The following is a 27620-nucleotide window of genomic DNA, read 5'->3' as shown; positions in this document are numbered from 1 at the left end:
GTCTGAACAATAAAGCAAATTGTGTATGAGGCATTGTATGGAAAAAAAAAAAAAAAGTCAAAGAAGAACATTGTGTAAAAAATAGACATCAGACACCAGCAATCTCCACCCACATTGCCACAACAATTTCCTGGAACGTGCGACTGTGAGTAATTCTGCAGCCAGTATCATACAAGTCTGCACAGGAAACCGCCCAACAGCTGTGAGGGATGAAGACTATAGAAAACTCCAACTTCTGCTGGACGAGCTGTTTTTCATCTGCCTTTGGATTTTGTTCTTTTATTCGAAGATGTGCCTAATTAATTGTACTGGTTGTAACCACCAAAAGAAAAAGAACGATAGATGAAAATCTGAGTGAATGCCAGGACTTCAAGCGGAGACAAACATGTGGGGACAGCTTTTGATACTCGTGTATGCTTCGATGCTGGTGGACACAAGCCATGTTCAAGATACACGTAAGTAATATAGAAAAAAGTGTGTAATCTAGTTGGACTGTTGAAATGAAAAACTGAGATTTATTTCAAGAAGATTTTCTTTATCAGGATCTCAGAATGTCTGTAAATGGTATCGCTTGGCAACAATTTGTTTATTTTTATTTATTTTTTTCATTTCAACAGACAACTCTACCATAGCAACACCAAGCAGCTTGCGTCCAAGAACATTTCAGGGAAAAGTCACGGATGATAATTTAACCATAGATCTACCGCAACTTGACATCTCCACCAATCATGTCAAATACACAGCCGGAGTTATCAGGACCAGGATCATTCCAGGAGCTTATCTGATCGCAATTGTTATCGGAATCCCTTCTAACACACTGGTATTGGCATTTCTCAGTCGGAAGACTAGAAGTTTATCTAGCTCGATCCTCTACTTAGGCCTGGCAGCCTCAAACCTTCTCCTTCTGGTCTCTCTCATATTTAAAGTCCACTACCATCTGAACCACAACAACTGGGTGTTTGGAGAATTTGCCTGCAAACTTGTGACAGCTTGCTTTTACGGTAACATGTACTGCTGTATACATTCTCATATGTGTGTTAGCATGCTGCGGTATTTGGCGGTGGTGCATCCGTTCCTGTACAGAGGACTATCTAAAAGATCTTGCACAACCTGGGCGAGCTTGACCGTGTGGGTTGTTTTTGCTATTGCCATGACTCCAGAACTCCTCACTCGTCAAAGCTACTACCTCAAAGACGTTGGGATCGTCTCATGCCATGACTTTCTGCCTTATGACGAGAAACTATACAACCTCCTGATTCCTTATAGATTATGCCTAATTTTTCTAGGCTTCATATTTCCTTTCGCGGTCATTGTGTTTGCTTACGGCTCCATTGTACAACACCTACGCAGGTCAAGCTGTGATTTCACATGTTACATCAAGGCAAGCACACTTGTTTTCTTGATCTTCTTAGTGTGTTTCACTCCAAGTAACATAATCCACTGGCTACATTATGTGAGACTGTTTTCTAGCAATCAAGATGACTTTTACAATTACTTCAATGTAGCTGTGTGTGTCTGCTGCTTTCACAGCTGCCTGGACCCCTTCCTTTCTTACTTTATAACAAAGACTTCAAACTCCAGGGTAAATTTTATCTCCCTCGCCAGAACATCTCTGAGGAGTTCAGTGATTATGTAAACAACTGGGGAGCGCAGTTTTTGGTATTATCGTGGGAAGGCAGAGGGGTGGTCTAGATTGAAAATAGCTAAACAATAGTTGCAGGATGTTATTGATTGTTAGGACAGAAGTGACGGAGGCATGCGAACAACTGGAGAAAATTAAACACAATTTAACAGTGATACTTGAAATGTTGTAACCATTACTATGTTATAGACAAACACGATGTTCAATTCACATTCAAGAACCTACAGTACATTGGGCAAGAGAAGGGAGTATAACAATTTTTGTTTTCGGGCCACACACTTTTTTTTTTTTTTTTTCAACGATGCAATTTTAAAAGTGATATATTTCCCTTTTGGCACAATTTTCTGGAAAAAAAAAATGCTGACACTTCTTCCACTGTTGCTTTTCAAAAAAATATCCTGTTGTCTATAAACGCTGATGTCCAGCTTTAATCATGTGTCAAAAATGGGGTTTCCATATTCTTTTTCTCTGCACACTTTATACTTTCTGCATAAAAACTACTCCTAATATCTCCAGCAAATTTCTTAATCTAGACAGTTTTGCATACAAGTGTCTGTAGGCCATTTGTTTGTACTTCAATTGCAATAAACATTGCTATATTTTGTCCACTATAATACAATACAAGTTTATACAATATATCACCAAAGATTGAAAACTTAGGGATGAAAAGATCTAGAAGTATACTGTCATACACTGGATAGAAATATTTTTATTATCAGCAACACCACACAAAATAGTAGGATGTTAGTACCTTGCAGATAAGGTCTTTGGTGTGCAGCAGTACATCATGGTAGTGTTTGGCTGTAGCTGGATTAACTTCCTGTAGTTTGGCTGTTGGGAGAGTTAGAGCAGCAAATGTCTTCTCTGCATCTCCAGAATTCAGAGCTTCGTTGATTTCAGCGATGGCGATGACTCCTGCAGACACAGACATTGTATGGTTAACGCAATTTACACAAATACAGAAACTTCTGACTAAATGTTTCAAATGAATCTAAAATACTTGTATGTAAAGAATGATACTAAAGTGTTATAATATAGTGTAATTGTGTAGTTAAATAAATGTTGTCATTTTTAAGATTTTTATAGCCACGAGAGTCTTTTTGTTTTTTAAGTGAAAGCTGAAAACATAATGTCTGCTGGGACCCCTTACTTTCATTTTCCTCATTAACCTGAAAGTTGACAGTGTCAATGCACTTCTGAACATCATTCCAGGTGAGAAACTCCTGACCCTGAGCGAGGGATTCTGCTCGAAGTTTTATCAGCAAATCTGCATACCTGTTGGGAAAAAAAAAACATGACCGTACAGATTTAATTCACGTTATATAATATATAATTATATAACATAATAAAATGTATGTTTGTTTGTTTTATGCATTTAAAAAAATTGCTATAAAATGTGCTAAAAGAGGCGGATGGTATCCTAAGTTTGCAGTCTAGTGAACCCAGAGTTGATTTATTCATAGGTTCATGGATAAAGGCATCTGCAAAAAGGCCATTAATATAAATGTAAATATCAGGACATAAAGTCTTCACTTATTTGAAGAAAAAAGATTAATAACTTCAAAGTGAAGTTACTAGATCAGTACTCTTATTTTTAAATGTGTGAAAGATAAGGGTCTCTTTTAATTGAATTCAAGTCAGTCACTGTTAATGTAATTGCCAAACACCCGTTTCTTTATTACCTCTGCATATTGTCATGGTCAATGTTGCTGAAACCGAGTGGTGAGTCAGAAATTTGCTCGCTGACCGCCACAACATCCTTAGTGTCCAGCAACTCGTTTAAGACCGCTACTGCTGACAGCATCTCCACAGCAACACACAACTCCTCGTGGCTCAGACCCGCCTTATTCTAAAGCACAAACAATTTAGTGACAAATCATGTAAATCTTACAGTATGAAAGAAACCTGAAGTAATGGACATTCTAGGTAACGCTTTAAAACAAATCATAATTAATATTGATTTAATTAAGAATTGTAATTGGCATTTGTTTTTCTTCTTTAGTGATAGTAATATGTATATACCTCTTATTAAAAATCCCTTTAATGCACATCATCATAATCCCAAAATTGCTTTCTGTCTAAAATATGCAGTACTCTGTTCAAAAAATTGGGTACATATAAGAATCCCTATAAGTATCATACATCATAGTTTACACACTTCTATTTTAAATACATATTTCTACAAGTCAGTTTTCTTAATCTGCTGATAGAATGGTGCTCAATCTAAAATGAATTCTCCTGCCTTGTACCCAGTATCACTGTGACAACCTACTGTATGATTTCATGAAACTATGAAAATCTATTTCATTCAACAACTGATTAATTTTATCAACAGTTCATGCATTCAGATCCAAAACTCTCACCTTTGAGCTGTTCTGTAGGCTGAAGAGTTCAGATTGGTACAAACTGGCTGCAGTGGGATACACCAGGGGCAGCTGAGCTTCTGAGTTCATTAACTCCTCTACTGTGTTCTCTGCAGTACCCTGTCGAATCGCGGCATTGATGGCAGCAACAGACTCTTGCTCTGTGGCCATGAAAACAATTATATACATCAAGGCTAGCTTGTACATTTACTTATGACTGTAAGTGTTAAAATACTACAATGTGCTTCAACACTGGTTATTGGCCATTAATGCAAAAATCCGCCATGATGCACACGTCTGGCAGTTAAAATCGTCCGAGTGGAAACACGGCGAAAGTTCTGCTTGGTGTCCTGATGATTTACGTAATTTTAAACACTATAATTACTTTAAAACATTTACAAGAATATTCATAATGTTTCATATGTTAATAAACACATATTTGCATCCATATTTGTCCATGGCCATGTTAATTGGAGTATTAAAAACTTGAAAAGTATTAATTTATATATATATATATATATATATATATATATATATATATATATATATATATATATATATATATATATATATATATACACACACACACACACAGTATAGACGGGTTTCCAAAAGGAACAGGCCTTTGGTCGATCAAAGAAGTTGATTCCTCATGCTGTGCATCAGGTGCAAAAGCTGGCTGCAAAAAACAGATGCATGAAGGGGAAAGGTCCACTTGCCAGTGCTCAAACTATACGCTAAACACTGCAACAAGGCGGTTTGTATGGCCATCGTCCCAGAAGGAAGCCTCTTCTGAAGCTGGCTCACAAGAAAGCCTGCAAACAGTTGGCTGAAGAACAACCTGTCCAAGAGCTTGAATTACTGGAACCATGTCTTGTGGTCTGATGAGACTAAGATCAACTTGTTTGGCTCAGATAGTGTCCACCGTGTATAGCAATGCCCTGATGAGAAGCACCAAGAAAGTTGTGTCTTGCCTACAGTCAAGCATGGTGGTGGTAGCATCATAGTCTGGGTCTGCATGAGTGCTGCTGGTACTGGTACTGCTGCGGTTCATTGAGGAAAAAACGGATTCCAACATGTTCTGTGACATCAATCCAAAATGACAACTGCCTTGCAGAGGAAGAAGAAGATGAAGGTGATGAAGTGGCCAAGTATATATTCAGACCTAAACCCTATTGAGCACCTGTGGGACATCCTTAAGGGGAAGGTCCATCAAGCAGTTCCGTGATGTCATAATGAAGGAGTGGAAGAGGATCCCAGAACAACCTGTGCAGCTCTGATGAATTCCATACCCAGGAGGATTGAGGCAGTGCAAGATAACTTTGGTGCTCACACAAAATATTGACACGTTGGACACAGTTTTGACATGTTCACTTGGGTTGTACATAAAATAATGGCGGTATGTTGGGTTCCTTCCTTGGACCACTTTTGAAAGATACTGCCAATTTTTTCTGTATCTAACAGGTCAAGTTTGAGGACAAAATGTTTACTTGCTGTATTTATATCCCACCCACTACGAGGTACCATGATGTAGATATAATTAGTGTTATTTACTCAGCTGTCATAATGTTATAATGTCATAATATTATGCCTGATTAGTATAGAATTTTATAAAAATGTACGTTTTTCATACTTTGTCTCTCTAATTCAGCAAGATCGTTGCAGGTGGTCACGGCCCTCTGAATCTCATCTCTCTCCAGGTGAGCTGCAGAACCTACATCCTGCAGAGAAGGATGTTCTTTGGTCATGTTTATACTTATCAAACTGTTTTTTAAATCATGCTATTGATTAAAAAAAAAATTATGAGCTTATGACCTTTGAACTTTTATGACTAATGCTTGAAAAAGGCAGAAATTTTTGGAACCAGCACATAAGTCAAATCTTTCCTAGAATATTTTCTGTAGTTATCCGCACCTTAGCTTTGCGATCTCTGTATGAGGTAAAGTGCTCCAGGTACCATGGTGAGTTAGCTTCTAAGATACTAAGAATTCCCAAGGCAGGTAGCCTGAGGGCAGCCAGGAGAGCCTCTTTATCCTGAACATCAATGGCTTGATTTACCTTCTGTTCAGCTGCAAACGCTGCAGAAACAGAATACATATTTTCAGTTTGAAAGCGGAGCAAAGTTTTCTTCGTGTGTAACCTTATGTTTAAAATATAGTTTATGCAGGAAGTTTACATTGAAATTAATGAAGACTATAAAAAAATTCAAATTAATTTGTAATAGTGTAATTTATGAACTCACTATTGACCAAGTCCACACTGGTTTGAATCTCCTGTTGTGTCAGTAACTCCTCATATACATCTCTTTCCTCAGTGGAGATGGAGAACCGCTAAACAGACACAATATTGTGAATTAACCAGGCCTCATAAATAGTGACCTTGAGAGTTCTGTCATTTATAACATCCATATCAACTGATGAGTGTTCAGTTACATGCATTTAAGAATATAAAAGCATTAATAATCAGGTGTATACAGAATTGTGCTCTATAACTTTAAGTAACATCATGCCCTGACCTGGCAATGCAGTATTCAAAAGTCAGCAAATGGACTCTTGAGGGAGTTGTTTTGTTTTTGCACCTTAACTTTGCTGATGTTGCAGATAATCGAATGCTTGACTATACTGGAGGTTTGAGGGAGAGGTTTACAAATCAAAATGACCCACTTTGTACAGCCGTTCAGAAAATATGCTTCTCTTGTTTTTATTTTTTTGTGTTTCACAGTATGGAAACAAACACTTTTATTTGTTCGTGTGTCAGGGAATGTGGAAACCTTTCTTCAGTATTCAAGTTGGTGTGATAAAATCGTGTGGGATACATTACTCAAAGCCAGATGGAAACACAACCTTACAGTAACTCACTAAAATCAGCAATTTTAATTGTAATGACGTCTTTTTAGACCAGGGGTCACAAACCCTTTTGAAACTGAGAGCTACTTCTTGGGTACCGATTAATGTGAATGGCTACTAGTTTGATACACACTTCTAAAATAACAAATTTGCTCAATTTACCTTTAATTATATGTTATTATTAATAATTAATTATATTCATCTATATCTAGTCATTTTTATTTTAATATTGTCATTTTAAAATTCACACCAATGCAAGTGTGATTTTGTCAGGGAACCACCAGCCACTCCTCTCTCCAAGGCTCTAACGCTCACTCTCGCTGCTCTAATCACCTACACCTGTTCCCCATTACCTTTCCCCTTTAGAAGGTCCCAATTCCACCTCACTCACGGTCGGATCTTCTTTTTGCCATGTGAGATCTACTGGATTTCCTACCACTAGTATTCCCTGTACTTCAATGCTCCTGGCTCTGCTTCGGAGGAAGCTCTCAAGATAGGTTTGCCTTTAACGGTTCACATTGGCGATCATCCCTGGACTACCCACATTACGGATTCTACCCACATTACGGATTCTACCCGCTCTCCGGTTCGTACTTCTCTTCAAGCCTCTGCCTTGTATACGTTCAGACTAAATAAAAACAAGGTGTTTAACCATACTCCGGTTTCCAACTCTTGGTCTATCCGTGACCGATTTAAAAAAGAATAGCAACAAAATAAATTAGATGCAGCTCACTGGTAAGTGGCGCTACGGTGAGCTATTTTTAGAAAAGGCCCGCGGGCGATGTTGGTGACCCCTGTTTTAGACTAGAGCAGTCTTCAGCATTGAACTGAATGCAACATGCACCATATGTTCTGTGGAAACTAATACATATGTATTAACACCAGCCATATGTAATGTGCACTCTATAAATGTTTTTAACATTTTCCTCCTGCCTCTGTGACTTAATTTTTATATGCACAATGTTTTACCACTGCATTTATTATATTTATTTAAAAATAATGTGTCCATGTCTTACACGTCCTGACGCAAGTTTCCCTTTCCTCCTTTTGGCCTGGCTCAGTGTATCTTGGTAGTCCTGAGAATGGTTCTCGTCTGTGTTTCTGAGCATCGCATTGGGGTTGTGCAAAGCTGACATAGTGACTTCAGCCTGACCTTTATCTATAGCCTCATTAATGGCAATAACAGCAGCATGCACTGCAGAGTAGATAGATAGATAGATAGATAGATAGATAGATAGATAGATAGATAGATAGATAGATAGATAGATAGATAGATAGATAGATAGATAGATAGATAGATAGATAGATAGATAGATAGATAGATAGATAAGTAGGCATTCTCAGTAGGACAACTTTATTTACAATTTGTAATTTCAAGTTAAATGACTGAATTAAAGTTTAATACTGTAAATAGTTTTAATCATAGTGCTTGGTAGCTCATTGGTTAAGGCTCTGGGTTATTGATCGGAAGGTCTGGGGATTTAAGCCCCAGCATCCCCAAAGCTGTCACTGTTGGGCCCTTAAACAAGGCCTTTAGCCCACTATGCTTAAGGGACACTGTATCATGTCTGAAAGAATTTCACTGTGCTGTAATGTCCATGTGACCAGTAAACAGCACCTTCACAATGCAGTTTCTTTTTTAATTAGCCAATATGTACACCGAATAGGTAACGCTATGACATTATAACATGACCAGTAAAGTAAATACCACTGATTATAGGACCACAACCTAATATATCATATAGCATTTCATTTCCCTGAGATCAAAGTTTTTTTTACTCACAAGCAGCTTCATCCACAGAGAGCTCATTTGCTAGGATGCCGCCGATTTTGCTGAAAGCTGGCATTTGGATACCATACTTCTCCAACTCTTTCCTCATGTTACTGATCTCCTCCTCTAGAGAGAGAGAGAGAGAGAAGGCTTATTTGAATATATAATTACATAAAAAAGACATGAAAGGTTTTTAAAATCCTGTAGCATACCACTTTTTGTGCTTTCATGTTTTTAGGCATATAAAGAGTGCCTGTTAGACACCTGAGTGCCTATGACTAAACAAGAACTTATAATGAAAAGTTTGTTGTATAAATCTGTTTATACAATAATCATGTACTGTATGTTTTACGCATGTAAGTATGTTTAAAGAGCTCTAAAACTTGCATACCTGTGAAATCCACTTTCCCAAGCAGGTCTTGGATCTGTGGTGCAATACCCAGTTTATAGAGATATAAACTGAAAAAAATCAAAGACTGTAATGCAATTTCAGACATGCATAAATACAAGGAAATGTAGAACTAGGTATAAAATGGGAACTTGTAATAGCATGGATTCTAACACAAGAGGTCAGTATGCAATAGGTTTCGGTCTTGTCTATGGAGAAATCCTGCAGTCTGCCTGTTGCAGGTGCCTGGAAACTCTATTAAACTTTCATCTACCTGCTGATAAAGGATAAATACGCCATGAATCATTGAAGCTTTTAGTGTACTGTGCGGCTGTGTCTTGCATGCTTTCTGCACCTTTGACCTTTAAAGACAAAGAAAAGGAGATTTCTCTCTTTGCTTTATTCAACTGGAGGAGCAAAGGGTGAAATGTTTAACCCTTGGCACAAGAGAAATAGCTTACAATGACTAACCAAATCTGGGAGGCTCCCACTAATTGAATTGTTTACAGCCTTTGCAGTAGCTTGAGGGGAGGGGAACTGTATTTTCCACACACATTTCCAATCGATGTATCATCCAAAGGAAACATGCACACATGCAGTGCAAAATTAAACACAGGCCAAACACAATACAGAGGATATTGGTTGTTTGTTTGATATATTTTCTCTACAAGGGGCGGGGGGGGTTCCCTGGATCCATGGGGAGAAGCGGAGTTGACTATGGGGTCAAAAAGGCAGTAAGGAAACTGTTCTGTGAGGAAGAGGAAGGAAAACAGACAGGCAAGGGAGAGAACAAATTATAAGAGCAAGAAGACACCATAAAAACAATTACTACATCCAGACAGGACTTCTGTTGTCATACAGTAAACACATCGACATGTATTTGCTAATTGCACTTGTGACTGGAGGCTTCAAGATTAACTTACACTGTTATATCCTGCTATTGGATTATTCATTTGACAAATTTATGAATATTTAATTGAATGTGAAGAATTACACGTCTTAGTGAATAAGATTACAGAGCTTAGCACAAGTCATACACAATATATCAATATCAATATATCAATACACTATCTATCTATCTATCTATCTATCTATCTATCTATCTATCTATCTATCTATCTATCTATCTATCTATCTGTCTGTCTGTCTGTCTGTCTGTGTGTGTGTGTGTGTGTGTGTGTGTGTGTGTGTGTGTGTGTGTGTGTGTGTGTGTGTATCTATTTACAGTACCTATCTATCCATAGATAAATATAGATATGTGGTGTCTGTGTGTTTTTATGACGATCTTTCCTTTGTACTAACGCTACAGGGGGCGCTGTTCACTTTTAGGTCTCCTCTGTAGTAAGTATGTAACATGCAGCAGAAAAAAAAAAAAAACAGAAACCATCTTTTACACAGGTTTCCTGTTCGTCGCTGCACCTTATAAAACAGCATGCGCTGTCACAGGCACAAAGACACGCATTGTTAAAAGGCCAAAAATGAATGGAAACTGCTGTCTAGAACATTCTACTTAATCACAGCATTTATGTTTGAATGAAGGTTTGCGTAAATGAAAGGCAAAAAAGATGCACAGGAAAACTGTGTGTAAAGGATGAAATGTTCTTCTGTCGCAGCACATCACACTCTAGAGCCTATAAAAGCCACCTAATAACAACAAGATCTGCTGCTGTGTCAAAATGGCGGGAATTGACAGGAAACAGTGACAGGAAATGACTAAAAGCAGGCAGGAAGTAAACCAATGGGGCTCTGGAAATGATGTACCACAGGACATTTGTCAGTAAAACCATCAAGGATGTTAGCCTCAAACCCCAGAGCATTTGTGTGCTGCGTTATTTCAGGTTACTGTTTTATTGCTACGTATGTATAGTCTGCAGTACAAATTTATATCACTGCAAAAAAAAAAATTGGCCAATACCTGAGTGCATGAATGCAATAGATCACTTTGGGCATGTTTTTACGATCATACACGTCAGTTGTCTCAGGATAGAATATCTGAAAGAGAGAAAATCAGTATTAGTCGTTGTGGCTTATTATATGAAGGTGTTCCATATGTTCATTTATTCTGCTACCTTTTTATAAGATTGAATCACATTGATTAAAAAAAAGAGAGCGCGAAAACAATATGAACATGTCATTAAATTCTGAGATTCAACTGCAAAAACAGATTTTACTGTGGAGTAACCACATCTGTAACACGTGCGAAACCGCCGTCAGGCTACGCAACCGGTTGGGCTATGATAATCATCTGGAAGAGAACCGATTCCAAAAACGTCAACATTATACCTCAGTTTTAGGTGAAGAACAGAAAAGAGCACACTGTACACGACTAGACACACTAGTACAAAAACCTATAGTGAAGCAGGATTTTAACATTGAAACCTGAGGAAGACTCAAGACCTGAATGAGTTTTTGCACACTACACTGGGTTTCACTTTACAGCTCGCTGCAACGTTTCTACTCTTGAGGGAACAATGCTGCCAGGCACTGCTCACTCAAACAATCTTTGCAACTAGACTAGAGGTGCAGATGCACATGGGCTAATTAGGTAAACAACTAGCATTTCAAAATTGAACCAGCTGTTATCTAGAGCAGTGGTCCCCAACCTTTTTTTGTGCCATGGACCGGTTTAATGTCGAACAATATTTTCACGGACCGGCCTTTTTAAATACAACAAAATAAAATGATACGACCGGCATAAAAACTGGTATTTTCTAAATCTAATAATTAATGTGAATCCACTGTGTTGTTGTTTGTTGTTTATTTTGTTTGCTTGGGGGTTTGAATTTAGTGGTAATAGATTGTGTTAGCGGCCGGAGCAGCCCATCATGACGTGCATCAAGAGTGAGTCAAAGACAGATGTGGAGGAAAGAATCCGGGAATTTTACTAAATAAAACATCGTTCAGAATCAAATAATGAATAAAACGGAAATAATGTTATGCAATGTAATAAAGTTATGTATTCTTTCTGTGTGGCCCGGTGTCAATTGGCCCGGGGGTTGGGGACCACTGATCTAGAGGGACAGTTTATCTATATAAAGTAAGGATTAATATATAGGATAATAGCTTCATTGTAGTCAGTAATCGTGCATATGTTTTACACTTCCTTTACTCTCACATTTCAGCAATGATATTGTGTAATCTTTTGAAATGAAAGTCTGACAAACTTTAATATAATTTAGTTACAAATATGTACAATTGTAATTAGAATAGAATAGCCTTTAATGTCACATATCCTTTACAGCACAGTGAAATTTGTTTGTCGCATATCCCAGCTTGCTTAGAAGCTGGGGTCAGAGCGCAGGGTCGGCCATGATACGGCGCCCCTGGACCATAGAGGGTTAAGGGCTTTGCTTAAGGGCCCAAGAGTGGCAGCTTGGCGATACCGGGGCTTGAACCCCCGACCTTCCGATCAGTAACCCAGCACCTTAACGCTGGAGCTACCACTCCCCTTAATTGTAATTGCATGAGCAGGGTGTCTAGGTGAGTTTGTGTGTGAGTGCATGTACTTAACAAAAAGCCATACCTTCGGAAAACCAATGGACTCCATAGCTCTGAGCCACTGGACTGTGTTGTCTGTGTGTCTGAAATGCAGCCCTGTGTGCTGGACAGCAAACAAATCGAAATACCCCATTAGTCCAAAACACATTTTTCAGTCCTTAATTGTCTATGAAAGCAAATATTGTATTTACATTTTTTTTCTTCCAAGCTTAAATATGTCAAACCGCTGTGTTAAATACAAATCAGTGATTTATCTTTATTTGTGGGAGAAAAAGTGAGAATATCTGTGATGAATGAAAAAAATGCTTCATTAAAATGCATTTGTATATGGAGATTCTCAAACTATTTAAGGTTGGTAAATAATAATTTCACTTCCTGGCATGACTCTTGTTAAACTTATCTGAATTCTTAATTCACTCTGCATACCATGTAACGGGTCTGATCTCTGTCGTAGATCTTCTTGTCAGAAACCAGTTTGGGAGCAAAGAACTTTGCGAGTTTGCCGAGATAGACACCATTCCTCAAGCCCTCCTCCAACTCTGTGGTGGAAGGGAGTTTCTCCTCCAAACAGGCCTCCATCCATCTGAAAAAAAAAATCTACTTTTTAGATTATCTCAGATCTCACATACCTCAAATCGAACCCAAAAAGCATTCCTTTACCATCCTTGCATACACCGATCCGGCATGACATTAGAAGATTATGAGCGGTGACGTAAATAACACTGATTTTCACTTCTTCATGGCACCTGTTAGCGTGTGAAGTATATCAGGCAGCAAGTAAACATTTTGTCCTCATTGAAGTTGATGTGTTAGAAGCATGAAAAATGGGTGAGCGTAAGGATTTGATTGAGTTTGATGAGCCAGATTGTGATGTCTAGACGACTGGGTCAGAGCATCTCCAAACCTGCAGCTCTTGTGGGATGTTCCTGGTCTCCAGTGGTCCAAGGAAGGAACAGTGGTGAACCGGTGACAGGGTCGTGGGTGGCCGAGGCTCACTGATGCTTGTGGGGAGCGAAAGCTGGCCCGTGTGGGCCGATTCAACAGACAAGCTCCTGTAGCTCTAATTGCTGAAGAAGTTAATGCTGTTGATGCTCGACGGGTCTGAACTGTTTTGGCAGCAAAAGGGGACCACCACAACATTAGATGGTCATAATCCTATGCCTGATCAGTGAATGCTGGCAACATGTGGCTAAAGGAACATTTGAAGCATTAGGAACTGTCTCCTCGGCTTTTAGTACCAATTAAGCTGTAAAATCTGAGAAGATATCGGCTTGTCCAATCTTGCAAGTGAACTAATGTTTGGCTGATGATGTAGACACCGTTTTGGTATAATGGTAAAGGAAATCTCCAGCTCCAGCACATACAATTAGATATATAATTTTACTGGATTTTATCACTGAAATAAAATTCAAAAATAGCTTAACACCTGCACACTATTCCCCTCAATACACACACACACAATAGGATTTCAGTTCCATAGAGCAATGTGCAGCCTGATTTCGCAAAGTCTCGCTTCCTTAACCAAATGGTATGAACTTTAACCATTGGAACCTTGCATAGTACACAAATGAAACCTTGGACCGTCTATTAGCTTAGTTTGTATATTTGCTTAGCATATTTGATATACAAATTGAGGATCGCAATCGTCAGACCTGCTTGTCAACATTGAGTTTTTGCACAGGCTCTGGTTTGCGATCAATGGATAGCTTCAGTGGAAACTGTGATAATTAACAGAGGTCTACTGTAAGTGAGTCTTTTATTTTCCGCTAATATTAAGGCGATAACAATAATTAAATGGGAAGAAACTTTTTTATGTGTGTAGAGCAACTGAAAAAACAAATATGTACAAGAGGTATAATACAATGCCACTATATCTCTCCTGATCTGTTTTGTGCTCCAAAAATTTGCATCTGTATCTATATCCGGATTTACAGTAAACCTGCAGTGGGTGTGGCCTAAGCAGGAAAATTGATTTGTGAGCTGATATGTATGAAACTGTGCTTTTGTAATTAGAAATGTATTTGGTACATTTGGTATTTATCTTCCAGAACAAAATGGTTTATAGTTGTAATTGTATCCTTCATGTCCGAGTTAATAAACATTCATCCCACAAGCTTTATAACTAAACCTTCAGATCATATATTAAATTTAATCATTTAGAATGCATTATCTGTTCATTAAAAATATTTTCTTATATTCTTACATCCCCACCTTGCCCACAGAAATAGAGATAAAAAAATGTGTATCAGTATTCAATGTTCCTCATAAACAAGCTCAAGCAGAATAACAGCTACAATCTAATATCTAATATTAGTACGTTTACAATCAAGACAGTAAAACAAAATATTAAAACACAGAGGATTATACTATCAGATAACCAACCTAGAATTTCCTATTACACAGATTACTGATCTGACTTCTAAAAACACTGGTTAACTGATGCAGGCCAGTGCAATTTCCTTTCTATGTGCCAATCACTGGTCCATGACCCACTGAACAAGTGACCTCTGACCCACTAAAACAATGCTCCATTGTCATGGCACCTACTCTTGTACAGTACCTGGGACATTGCAGTCACCCCTACACTGGCATGGCACAAACTGTACAAGAATAGGTGCCATGACAATGGAGCATTGTTTTAGTGGGTCAGGGGTACTTTTGGGTCACCTGGTCATAAGTATGGTATGTGATTTTTGAGCATTGCATTCCACATTTAGTCCACATTGCTCTTATAATTCCCTGTAGGTGAGGAGACCTGGAGCGTAGTCAGCGTTCCAATTCATCCCAAAGGTGTTCAGTAGGGATGAGATCAGAGCTCTATAGCAGGCCACTCAAGATCTTCCTCTCCAAAGCATGCAAACCAGATCTTCAAGAAGCTCACTTTGTGCACAGGAGCATTGCCATGCTGGAACAGGTTTGGATTTCCAAGCTCAAGTGAATGCAAGATTTTATTACAGCACATCTAAAGACGTCTGGTACAATTGAGTGCCCCCAGTTTTGTGGTGACAGTTTGGATAAGAACCACATATCGCAGGATAGATCAGGTGACCCAATACTTTTGGCAATATAGTGTATCTTGACACCTCTGGTTATCCATTATCTATAGAGGAGGAAGATGCTTAATATGTAGAGAAAAATCAATGTACAATTAAACTGAGTGGAAAAGTATTTGAATACAATTGGAAAATGAATTTTCTTTGGAATCCCTCTAAAAAGTTATACTGTGTTAAAAAGATATGAAAGACACTACATATGAAGTGAGTTGATTTAGCATACGCTGAAATGCAAGAACTGAAATGATATTTGATGTTTGAGTTCATAAGTTGTGGGAATGCGTAAGGTTCTGCATTAAAAAAGGCCATTAAAAATAAAAGTTTGACTCTCAATTAACTTAATAATTTAAATAAATGAATAAAAAAACAATTTATGTTGCAACCAATTTTGCTTCTTCGGAGAAATCAGAAATGTCAGATTCTGAGATTCAATACGGGTTTCAAGAGCTTCTATGTCTTCTTTGTATACAGTATTACAAGCTACAAGCATTCTTTGTTTTACTTAACGCCGCTGTGGACACGGTTGCATGCGTGCACATGCGTGCACATGCATGTTTGTGTTATTCTTTACATCCTACTGCATGTGCTATATGGCTTTCAGTGCAGTTTAATTAAAAGCAACACAGATGGATCAACAATGGCTGAGACAACATGCTGCCCCATCACACATCAGCAGTTCTGCTGCCTCCTCCCACATGCTTTGCTCTCTGTCAACACAAACTGATCAGTTGGACACTGAAAAAAGAGATAAACAGTCTCTAGTTGTGCCAGGTTGCTGCCTCTTATCTAAAATGAGAGTCTGATGAGGTTAACTGAGGATTTCAGCTTAAAAAAGATAAATATTTTATTTTCAGGGGTGTCTTTTTTGTCCAAGTGTATCAGGGGATTCTTTGCAAGGTCATCAGTTTTAACAGTATTTTCCAATAATATAGGATCACATTAAGTTCTATTAAAACAAATAAATGTATGGATCTCATACGGTGCGAATAAACCCTCTGTCAGTGAGAGGTTTTTCTTGTCCGAGTGGGGGCTTTACAGTAACACTGTCTCCATTCTCAGAACTTGGCTCGTCTGACATGACTGCAAAACATCCAACACCAACACAAAACACAATGAGACAAAAATAGAATTGTTCTCTTGGTGTTATGCAGGGAAAAGTGAAAGAAGTTGTGATAAACATCTCTTAAATGGACATTGAACACAGAAAATAATTTGACAGTACTGTATATCCACTGCCATCACCCTCTCATGTTACAAATTATATACAAATGCTTACTAAGTGCAGGAATGGTTACTATAAGGTACTGGGAACAGGGGAAAGGGAAGTGCCAGTGCAGCGGGTCAGATGTTGCACTTCTGATCCGAAGGTCATGTGTTTAAATCCCAGCATTCCCAAGCTGCCACAGAAAGGCGTTTAGACCTGATCTGCTCAGTTAATTGATAACTGTAAGTTGCTGTGTGTGTGTGTGTGTGTGTGTGTGTGTGTGTGTGTGTGTGTGTGTGTGTGTGTGTGTGTGTGTGTGTGTGATGTTTGCACTATTGATATTATATTCAGAACTAAAAATGATTGATCATGGAATGATGTTGAACATTAACAAATTTTAAGTGCTTAAACTCTCAAATATTGTCAGCACATATTGTATAATTTGTATACAAATGTATATTTTGATATTATTAACTGCCACTGTCTGAAAGTCCTGCCTCTTCCCACTATGCCCTCACTGTCTGTCAAGTTAAATGAACGAAACATTCTCTGGAGTTATATATACTTATAGATCATATAGTTAATATACTGTAATTCTTTTTCTTCTTTCGGCTTTTCCCATTAGGGGTCGCCACAGTGGACCATCCGGACATTCAGTTTAAACGGTTAATAGATAGTCTATCTTATTAGGGCTGGGACATCCATGGACCCTTTGTAGAAATATATATACACACACACCTCACTTTTACTTCCTTTTTTACATTTCTGAGACTTGAAAGTGCAAACCGGAAGTGTATGTATAACTGTCATTTTTACTGACAATTATTTATTTATTTTTATATAGAATGTACAAATACCTGAAATTAAAAGACCCTTGTTCTGTCTATGATGGTGGTATTGTGCAACATGTAAATTTGTACATTTAGGAAAAATATATATTGTTTATAACCTGGTACTTTGCTTGATTATAAACTAAACAAGAGCTGGTCAACAGGATCAGCAGTACTGCTTAGGTTAATATGTAAATTATATAGTTTCGGCCGTTACCGCTAAATTGCATTTAGTGGAACTTAGTTACAAGCGTCATCCTTTTCATCCTTTTTCAAAATGTTTAACATCATAACAATTAAATTACAACCTTCTGAATTGAGGGCTGAAATTGTAGGTTGTACGTAGAATTTAAATATACAGTACTGTGCAAAAGTTTTAGGCACTTGCGAAAATAATGCTGTAAATTAAGAAATTTGAGAATTTAGGAAAGGTATTACTAGTTTATTTTTTATCAATTAACAACATGGAAAGCAAAATAAACAGAAGACAAATCCAAATCAAATTCTATAAATTTTGTGTCTGATCACCCGCAGCCTGTAAATCAGTCTAATTCTTCTAGGCATACTTGCACACACGTTGGAGAACATCTTGGAGAAGTGACCACAGATTTTCTGTGGATGTAGGCTGCCTTAAATCCTTCTGTCTTCATCTAATCCCAGAGAGACTCAATGACATTGAGATCACGACTCTGTGGGGGCCAAAACTATTACCTCCAGGATTCCTTGTTCTTCTCTATGCTGAAAATAGTTCTTAATGATATTGACCTGAACAAATTAAGGGCCAATCAGATGCCTCCTTGATGGTATTGCATGAGGGATGATCTGCAAGGTTTTTTTCAGCATTGAGGACACCATTAATTATGACCAAATCTGCAACTCCATTTGCAGAAATGCAGCCCCGAACTAGCAGAAACCCGCCAACATTCTTCACTGTTACCTGCAGACACTCATTATTGTAACGTACATTTTGACATTTTGAGTCCAGCGCACCCCCTGGCATTTTTCTGAAGCCCAGTTCCTATGTTTTCATGCATATTTTAGTCACTTAGACTTGTTTCCATGTCCTATGCCTACAAAGGGGACAACAAAACACTATACAAGCAGGCCAGGAACCTACTGACAAGAGATCAGAATAGCAACAAGCTGAAAAGCAGGTTTTGCATCAGTTTGAAAAGGCCTGCAAGATATCACAAACTACAGAAGACCACCCCTCCCCACTGAAGCAAACAAAGACCTGGCTGACTACCTCAACACCTACTACTGCAGGTTCGAGAACAATATCTTCACACCCCTCATCTAACCCAGCCCACTGTCTGCCCCCATCACACCTCTGGGAACCCCTCTAACAACTCTTACCAGCACTCAAGTTGCTCTCACAATTTGTGAAGAGGATGTGTATCGGCTCTTTCAGAGACAAAAGACAAGTAAAGCACCCAGCTCAGATGGTGTCTCCCCCTCCTGTCTCAAAGCATGTGCTGACTAACTGGCTCCTATCTTCACGTATATAACAGATCACTGGAGCTGTGTGAGATCCCCTTGTGCTTTAAAGTCTCCACAATCATCCCGGTCTCCAAGAAACCCTCCATTACTGGACTGAATGACTACAGGCCTGTCGCTCTGACATCTGTCGCCATGAAGACCTTTGAGAAGCTGGTATTGGCCCACCTAAAGAAGGTGACAGAACAGCTGCTGTATCCCCCACAGTTTGCCTACCGACCAAACAGATCGGTGGATGACACAGTCAACATGGGGCTGCCCTACATTCTGCAACACCTTGACTGGCCAGGGTCCTATGCCCGGATTCTGTTTGTCGACTTCAGTTCGGCTTTCAATACAAAAATTCTACGGAATTCTCCACTCCAAACTCCTAAACCTCACTATACCCCCTGCCATTTGTCAGTGGATCACCAGCTTCCTGACAGGCAGGAAACAACAGGTGAAACTAGGAGGTATTACCTTCGGTATTCGGACAGTCAGCACTGGTGCTCCTCAGGGATGTGTCCTCTCCCCACTGCTCTTCTCCCTCTATACGAACGACTGCACATCAAGTGACCCAACTGTTGAAATTTGCAAATAACACCATGCTCATCGGACTCATCCAAGATGACGATGAGTCTACATATAAGCAGGAGGTGAAGCAGCTGGTGCTATGGTGCAGTCAGAAAAACCTATAGCTAAACACACTCAAAACTGTGGAGATGATAGTTTACTTTAGGAAACACCCTTTAACACTACTCCCCCTCACAATATCCAACAGCCCTGTGTCATTTGTGGAGAACTTCAAGTTTCTGGGCACTACCATTTCCCAAGACATGAAATGGAAGTCCAACATAAACTCCATTCTCAAAAAGCTGTTGATGCAGTTCTACACTGCAGTCATTGAATCTGACCTGTGCTCATCAATTACCATCTGGTTTGGAGCAGCAACAAAACAGGACAGGAACACACTGCAGAAAACAGTTAAAACAGAAGACAAAAACATTGGTGCTCCTCTGCCCACTCTCCAGGACATGCACCATACAAGAACCAGAAACCGGGCAGGAAAAATCATTACTGACCCTTCGCACCCTGGACACAACATCTTTCAGCTCCTCCCTTCTGGCAGGCGCTACAGAACTTTGTTCACCAAAACTGCCAGACACAGGAACAGTATCTTTCCAAGGCAATTAGCCTCAATAACAACTCACCATAAATATCTTCCCTGCTTCATATCATATCTATAAGTACTGCACTATCAGAACCCTCAGTCACATTATCCGTATACTGTATATATCACACACTATGGCTGCTGTATATTGTACAAAGTTCTAAAGTAACTCTTTATCATACCTGACGCACGATACTGTTATTTGCACTACCATGCACTGTCACACTTTATGTACATCACTGATATGTCATATACTCTGTATCCCTATTTAATACTCATACTGTCAATATTGTCTCACATTGTCTTTATTGTCTTGTATAGCCTGTTTTTGTTTTGTCTTGTCTGTTTTGTCTTGTATAGTCCAAGCTGAATGTATAGGTTTATTTATGTCTGTCCTTTTGAGAGTCACAAACAGCTGGAAACAAATTGCTTGTGTGTGTCAACACGCTTAGCCAATAAACCTGATTCTCATTCTAATTTGTATTGATTTTTGGACACAACTCTTTCATGAAAACCACTTCTGGCCAGACTTCTCCAGACAGTAGATAGATGTAACTGGGTCCCACAGGTTTCTGCCAGTTCTTTGCTGATGGCACGGCTGAACATCTTCCGATGTCGAAAGAAAAGTAAGCATGTAAGCATTTCCTTGGCCAACCACTGTGTCTCAAGTCCTCCCCATTTTTTTTGTGGTTTTTCAAAATCTACACGTCTAGGCTGCTTCGAAAACTTTGCATGAAAGAGATCTTGCAGTATAACTACCTTGTATCTTCTAACTTGTTGCTGTGCTCAGTCTTACCACACTGTATAATCTGTGACATGAAACTGTCTTCCATAATATTACCTTAGTAGCAGAATTAGTCTGTTCCTGTTTTAAGTTTCCTACACACCCTGTTTCTGTTTTAGATGACTGTGTTTCAACCCACATATGAAACTGATCATTAGGACCTGCTTGGTATTATTGATGAACCATAAACCAGACTCTGATCCTACAAAATCCCTGACATTTTGCAAGTGTACAAAGTGTGCAAATGTAAGAATTGAAAACCAAAATGGTGTTCAATCCAAATATTGATTTGCTTTGGATTTCTCTTCAGTTCAAAAATATATAAATAATTAACACATTTATTGTTGAACGCATTCTCACTTCACAGCATATTTTCACATCTGCCTAAAATCTTTGCACAGTACTGTATGTAAAATATATCACTAAGAATTAAAAAAGCTAAAAGAAAAAGGCAAGGTCTGATTAGAGCAGTAAAAAAGAAAAGACTGATTTAGAGTCAAGTGTCTTGGTGATCTGCACAGCAGGCATCTCACTTAACATCACAACCTCTAGTCGACTAAATTCAGAGATCTTTAACAGCACACAGGAGTGACAGTTAATGGGAAATACGTTCTCCCGAAGGACTTCTTATCTACAAAGCACACACGGGTAAACATGTATTATTTACTTATGCGGGTTCAAAGTCTCCTCTGTAAAGCAGCGGGGAAAAAGGTGTGGGAAAGAGTGTGTGCCTGTCAGCTGACAAGCTACACACTACCATACATGCCACTAAAATGAATCAAAGAAGTGTGATATAGAAATGTGGAATAAAATAAGAAGGAAAATATATTTGCAAAGATTAATATTACATGGCCATTCAATAGAATTGGATATTTAATTGATAGGAATTAAAGTTTTAAAGCATTTAGTAAAAAAGTATATACATTTTTCACAGAGTTACATTGCCACAGTTTATAGATTTAAACACAAATATATTTGGTGGGTTAGATTTTTGCTATGAACTCTTTCATTCTGTATATTTTTAGTGGGTAACCAGTGGCACAAACTCTGCAACAATGGCCAGATTTCTGTGACTCATAATTGCCAAGTAGATGAATAGGACATAATGCCTGTAGGACCTTTAGAAGCCTATTAGTGACCAGCACTGTAATCCTAATGCAATTTGACAGGTTTCCTGGAACAGAGTCATTGGCAAGAGTCATGCAATCTGTGTGGAAAAGGAGAATGAGAACTCTTAATCATAACAGTATTCAATTTTAGATACAGTTTTGACTCACAGCTGACTGAAGGTTTTGGACAACAGGACAGAATGCCTCAGAGATAATCCATGCTGTGTTTTTTTTTTTCTTTTCTTTCTTTTATATTTCATTTATGATAAAACTAACATCTTATAATGCATTCATCTTCTCTTTATTCAACAAAATATGACTTATTTACAAAAACTACAGCATGCACTAGCTGTCAACACAATTTCTATATCTATTTTTGATACTGTGGATAAAACTTAACATAATAAGCAATTATTACAACTATTAAATAATTAAAAACAAAAGGAATAATAAAAAAAAAAAAACCACACAAAGGCTTCTGAGTTTAAATGTATGAAGTCTTATTGAAAACGTTGGTGAAAACAGTTCCCTGAGCAAAAGATCCCTTAGTACGTAGTAGTTGAAAAGTCAGGAATATGCCAAAATCTGATGAAACTTGGAGTTTATTTCAGGCCATAAAACTCCAGCATTTTTAAGAGCATGAATAGCAAAACCGCTTTGTCGGCACTAGAGACTATCTGAAAGCCCGAATGAATTTGATCAAATTTCATCTGGCTGCTTTAATCAACAAGGTATTTCCACCCTCAGGACTGTCACTCAGTCAGGGTTTTTTTTTTTTTTTTGCAGCATTCTCTGTAATCTCTAGAGACTCTAAAATCTCAAGAGTTTAGCAGTTTCAAACCATTTCATCTGGCACCAAAACCATACCATGATTAAAGTCACCGAAATCCCATTTCCCCCATGTTCTGAACATCAACTGGATCGCTTAACCTGGTCTGCATGATTTTATACCTTGTAATGAGAATGTTGGTGTTTGATGGAGAATGTTAGTGTTTGATGGTGAATGTTGGTGTTTGATGGTGAATGTTGGTGTGTGATGGTAAATGTTGGTGTGTGATGGTGAATTTTGTTGTGTGATGGTAAATGTTAGTGTTTGATAGTGAATGTTGGTGTGTGATGGTGAATTTTCTTGTGTGATGGTGAATGTTAGTGTTTCATGGTGAATTTTGGTGTTTGATTGCGAATGTTAGTGTTTCATGGTAAATGCTGATGTGTGATGGTGAATGTTGGTGTGTGATGGAGAATGTTGGTGTGTGATGGTGAATGTTGGTGCATGAAGGTGAATGCTGGTGTGTGATGGTGAATGTTAGTGTTTGAAGGTGAATGTTAGTGTTTGATGGTGAATGTTGGTGTGTGATGGTGAATGTTGGTGTGTGATGGTGAATTTTAGTGTGTGATTGTGAATGTTGGTTAATGATGGTGAATGTTGGTGTGTGATGGTGAATGTTGGTGTGTGATGGTGAATGTTGGTGTGTGATGTTGAATGTTGGTGTCTGATGGTGATTGTTGGAGTTCAATGGTGAATGTTGGTGTCTGATAGTGAATGTTGATGCGTGATGGTGAATTTTGATGTGTAATAGAAAAAGTTAGTGTAAGAGGGTAAATGTTGGTGTGTGATGGTGAATATTTGTGTTAGAATGTCAGCGAGTAGGGGTACAGGTGTTCCTATTAAACTGGACGGTGAGTGTGCAAATACAAACACACTGTAATTGTATGGTACAACTGTACATGGTATGTGATCATCACAATAATGTTTGGTTTATTTATCCTCACTATTACTAAAAAGTATGAATAAGTGTTATTTTTGTATGCATATCTGTATAAATACTTTCAAACACTTAGCTCTAGTTATCAACACCTTTGAGTGAACATAAACCATGTGCAGTAAAACATGATACAATAAGATAATGGCATTTGCCAATGCCAGTTACTTTAGAAAAAATAGTGTCACGGTGTATCCATAAAGCTCACGAATACAAGCAAAGCAATCGAAATAAAAAGACCTGTATAAACTAATAAAGACACATGACTATTCTAAACTTACTGCTTGGCCTCCTCTAGGTGACAAAGATATTCATAGGCAATGTTTTGCCGTCTCCTCTCATCCATTTGTTCCGCCGAGAGCCTCTCATCATCCACAATGGCTGTAACAAACAAAGAAAAATAAACGATAAGTAAAACACAAAATCTACCAACAAAGAAACATCCTTAGATTTGCACATACAGATTCAATGCCAATCATCCTACCAGTCCTCTTCCAGCACTGAACATGATTATTTGCTCTCTATATTCATGAAGAACTAAAAAAAAACATCTAGGTCTTTCTGATAGTACAACTTTTAAGAGATTTCCGTGATTGGAATAATGCTTGCTTATACCCAGAGCTATTTTGAATCATGCACACTAAATTATGTCTGGTTCTTCTGAGGAACATGATTCATGAACAGCATGATTATAAAGTTTTGACCTTAAAGCAGTGATTACTAAAAGGTCTCTGGTTCTAAAACACACAACTGTTTTGAGTGATTTGACGAGATATCCATCCCTGTCCAGTTGTGCAAACACTTATCTAAACGGGTTTTCTGAACAGGCCAACACAAAAAAAAAACCCAACATAAAAAATCTCATCTTTTCTTTAATCTGTGTATAATTTTATAGAAGCTGGGTGGAGTTCCTACCTTAGGCTTGTTCCACTGATACGGCTGAACTTATCAAGATCAGCCGTATCAGTGGCACAAGCCTAAGCAAAGCCGATGATTATAGAGAGCCTTCTACAGAGACCCTTTTATACTACACCTGCTGCAAAAAAGCTAACTGGAGGTGTTTTGTCTGTCATCATAGAAGGCAAAGTAGGGCTACAGTCTGACTTCCTTTGTCTATACACGTGACACTAGGAAATGCAACTGAAGGATGTTTTGCAAACCACTTATACCAGTGTTCGTGATTTTTCAAAGCAGCTCTGACAATAGTGAGGATTATTTTAAAGCTCTCTGTTACATTATTGCTTCTATAGTAAGGGCACAAACAGGGGCTTGTATGGCAGACGCTTCACATGACCGGATTTTAAAATGGTTTCTACATTCTGATATAATTACATTCATTCAGATTTTTTTATATGTCAGTGCTTAAGAGAAAAAGCTGCTCTATTATGCTTTCATGCACATGACATTTTTGGAATTTTAGTTTCAAGAGAAAAAATGAAAAACTTGAGATAAAAAGAGAACAACATTGCAGAGTTGCTATAACAACAACAAAAAATACTTTATGAAATGTACCACAAAACAAATAAACAGAAAACAATTATGAAGTGGTTTAATGATATTTGTGCTTCAAGTGAGTAATTTCACTAATCTGACATTGATAATGTGGTTAAATGTGGTCTTAAAATCTTAGATGATTTTCACGATATGGACATAGCGGTGATGTCATACGTTGAATGAGAAGAGATTGTTGTGGAGAAGAGATTGTTGTGGAGAAGAGATTGTTGTGGAGAAGAGATTGTTGAATGAGAAGAGATTGTTGTGGAGAAGAGATTGTTGTGGAGAAGAGATTGTTGTGGAGAAGAGATTGTTGTAGTTAGTGCCTAAAAAAATCTACTAGAAAGTTTTAAGAGGGTCCCCAAATTTATCCTTTAGAGAGAACAATGTTTATGTGTGATGTGTTTGGAACCAACCCACAAACATAAACAATCCAAAATCATGAAATCACATTTCAAGATACGATTATTACTGGGAAACACTAATCTTGTATATGAAAATGAACAAAACACTAATATATACGCATTACATCTAGTAAATAATGTGCACGGTATCATGATTTAGCATGTGCCCTGCATCATGAGTTGACTGATGCACAGAATGCAGCCAGCGTCGCGCCAACTGTTTTACCACCCCGTCTCCGGTCACTTAACAAAAAATTAATTTTAATAACACAATCACGTGCTTGACTTTGTTTTTCTAAGAGCGCCTCGTCGTGATTAACAGCCTGGCAAACTTTAAGTTCAGACACACATGCTGAGGCTTGCCAAATGATCTCCAGTGGGCCTCATCGTGCAGCCACTTCTATCAACATGAAGGCATCGTCTATTCATTTCTACCTCACTGCTGAGGGAATCGATCACCAAAAACATTACATCGCACTCCATGAGGAAGCAAACGATCAACAGGAAAGAAGGGCTTCATGGTGCATTGAGATCATGAGTTGTTTTACCTCATTCGATTAAACATAACTGGATATATTACGGATTTGTAAATGTATTTAATATTAAGACTAGATTAGATTAGATTCGATTCGATTCAACTTTATTGTCATTGTGCAAGGTGCATGTACAGAGCCAATGAAATGCTATTAGCATCTAACCAGAAGTGTATAAGTGGCCTATTTACAATTAATAATAGAATAGAATAGCCTTTATTTGTCACATATACATTACAGCACAGTGATAATCGTTCTTCGCATATCCCAGCTTGGGTCAGCGCGAAGGGGATTATGATATGCCCCCCCTGGAGCACAGAGGGTTAAGGGCCTTTCTCAAGGGCCCAAGAGTGGCATCTTAGCAATACCAGGGCTTGAACCCCCGACCTTCCGATCAGTAACCCAGCACCTTAACCACTGAACCACCACTCCCCTAATAACAGTATATAAATAAGGTATGAGGTCCATATATACAGAGATGAGGGTGTTTAATGTACAGAAGGTGCAGTAGGTAATAAGATATGGTGTATATATACACTAATATACAATATACTGTGCAGAGATTATGCATAGACCGACGTGTCAGAAGATAATATACTCAAATGACATAATATAATTATGTACAAGTATCTAATGTATCTAATATTAACGATACTTCATTAGCACTACATAGTGCATTTAATGATGGATTTAGGATTATAATGTATGGAAAACACATTATAGGCATAGAGCAGAAACAAATGTTTCTCTAGAAGCAATTATATAGCACACTATAAGATAATCTCATAGGTCGTGAAAGCTAAAAATGACAGTGGTTTGGTGTATCATGCAGATTTTATCTCTCACACGAGTGCAGTTTTTTTTTTTTTTTTTAAATAGACTCCAGATCCACCCTGACAAAGTGTTAAACTAACAAATGAATGATTAAATATTTGTATTAAACATTAGTTCTAGTAACGTGCTCTCTGGGATCATCTCGATAAGCTGGTTATACATTTCGAAATTGTCCTGAATGGAACCGGTCATGATTCCTATTACAATTCTCTTTTCTTTCATTATTAATGATCAGGTCCTTTAACCGTCATTAACCACCATCTCTGGTGCTCAATATAGGTCTCTGAGGTCAACTGTTTGTTTTACTTCTCACTTACATTAATGGTACAGCCCCTTTAGTCATTGTTCCTGCCAGAGCTACACCCCCCCAAATTACGTGGTCCTTTTTGGCAACAATTCGAATGCAATAAAATGTTCGCTAGATATTTACTGTTCTGACTTAAAAATCTCTTACACA

General features: G+C 38.1%; 2 protein-coding genes across 2 annotated transcripts in view; one reads left to right on the top strand and one right to left on the bottom strand.

The window, feature by feature from the left end:
• The window catches only part of iqgap2 (IQ motif containing GTPase activating protein 2), a 50154-nt gene that overhangs the window by 19422 nt on the left and 3112 nt on the right, over nucleotides 1-27620 (bottom strand). The window contains exons 2-15 of the mRNA XM_083526793.1: nucleotides 24180-24279; nucleotides 12935-13091; nucleotides 12534-12611; nucleotides 10926-11002; nucleotides 9014-9081; nucleotides 8635-8748; nucleotides 7868-8046; nucleotides 6248-6335; nucleotides 5920-6083; nucleotides 5639-5726; nucleotides 4006-4166; nucleotides 3325-3491; nucleotides 2793-2917; nucleotides 2394-2557 (exon numbers count right to left, since the gene is read on the bottom strand). Coding sequence (XP_083382919.1) covers nucleotides 2394-2557; nucleotides 2793-2917; nucleotides 3325-3491; nucleotides 4006-4166; nucleotides 5639-5726; nucleotides 5920-6083; nucleotides 6248-6335; nucleotides 7868-8046; nucleotides 8635-8748; nucleotides 9014-9081; nucleotides 10926-11002; nucleotides 12534-12611; nucleotides 12935-13091; nucleotides 24180-24279 — 1730 coding nt within the window. The remainder of the gene's footprint in view (nucleotides 1-2393; nucleotides 2558-2792; nucleotides 2918-3324; nucleotides 3492-4005; nucleotides 4167-5638; nucleotides 5727-5919; nucleotides 6084-6247; nucleotides 6336-7867; nucleotides 8047-8634; nucleotides 8749-9013; nucleotides 9082-10925; nucleotides 11003-12533; nucleotides 12612-12934; nucleotides 13092-24179; nucleotides 24280-27620) is intronic.
• On the top strand, nucleotides 56-2386 carry f2rl2 (coagulation factor II (thrombin) receptor-like 2). The gene is made up of 2 exons (XM_083527028.1): nucleotides 56-455; nucleotides 618-2386. Exons 1-2 carry the CDS (start codon nucleotides 359-361, stop codon nucleotides 1634-1636), a joined length of 1116 nt encoding a protein of 371 aa, XP_083383154.1. The 5' UTR covers nucleotides 56-358; the 3' UTR covers nucleotides 1637-2386.

Source organism: Silurus aristotelis, assembly GCF_946808225.1.
Source record: "Silurus aristotelis genome assembly, chromosome: 23".
In the NCBI taxonomy this organism is placed as follows: Eukaryota; Metazoa; Chordata; class Actinopteri; order Siluriformes; family Siluridae; genus Silurus; species Silurus aristotelis.
The sequence above is the reverse complement of the archived record's forward strand: the minus strand, read 5'-3'. Positions and strand labels throughout refer to the sequence as shown.

Excerpts from the sequence above, each read along its gene's own strand:
- f2rl2 (XM_083527028.1), top strand. The coding sequence starts at position 359 with ATGCCAGGACTTCAAGCGGAGACAAACATGTGGGGACAGCTTTTGATA. Across the intron at positions 456-617 it reads AAGCCATGTTCAAGATACAC|ACAACTCTACCATAGCAACA; the intron begins GTAAGTAATATA and ends TCATTTCAACAG.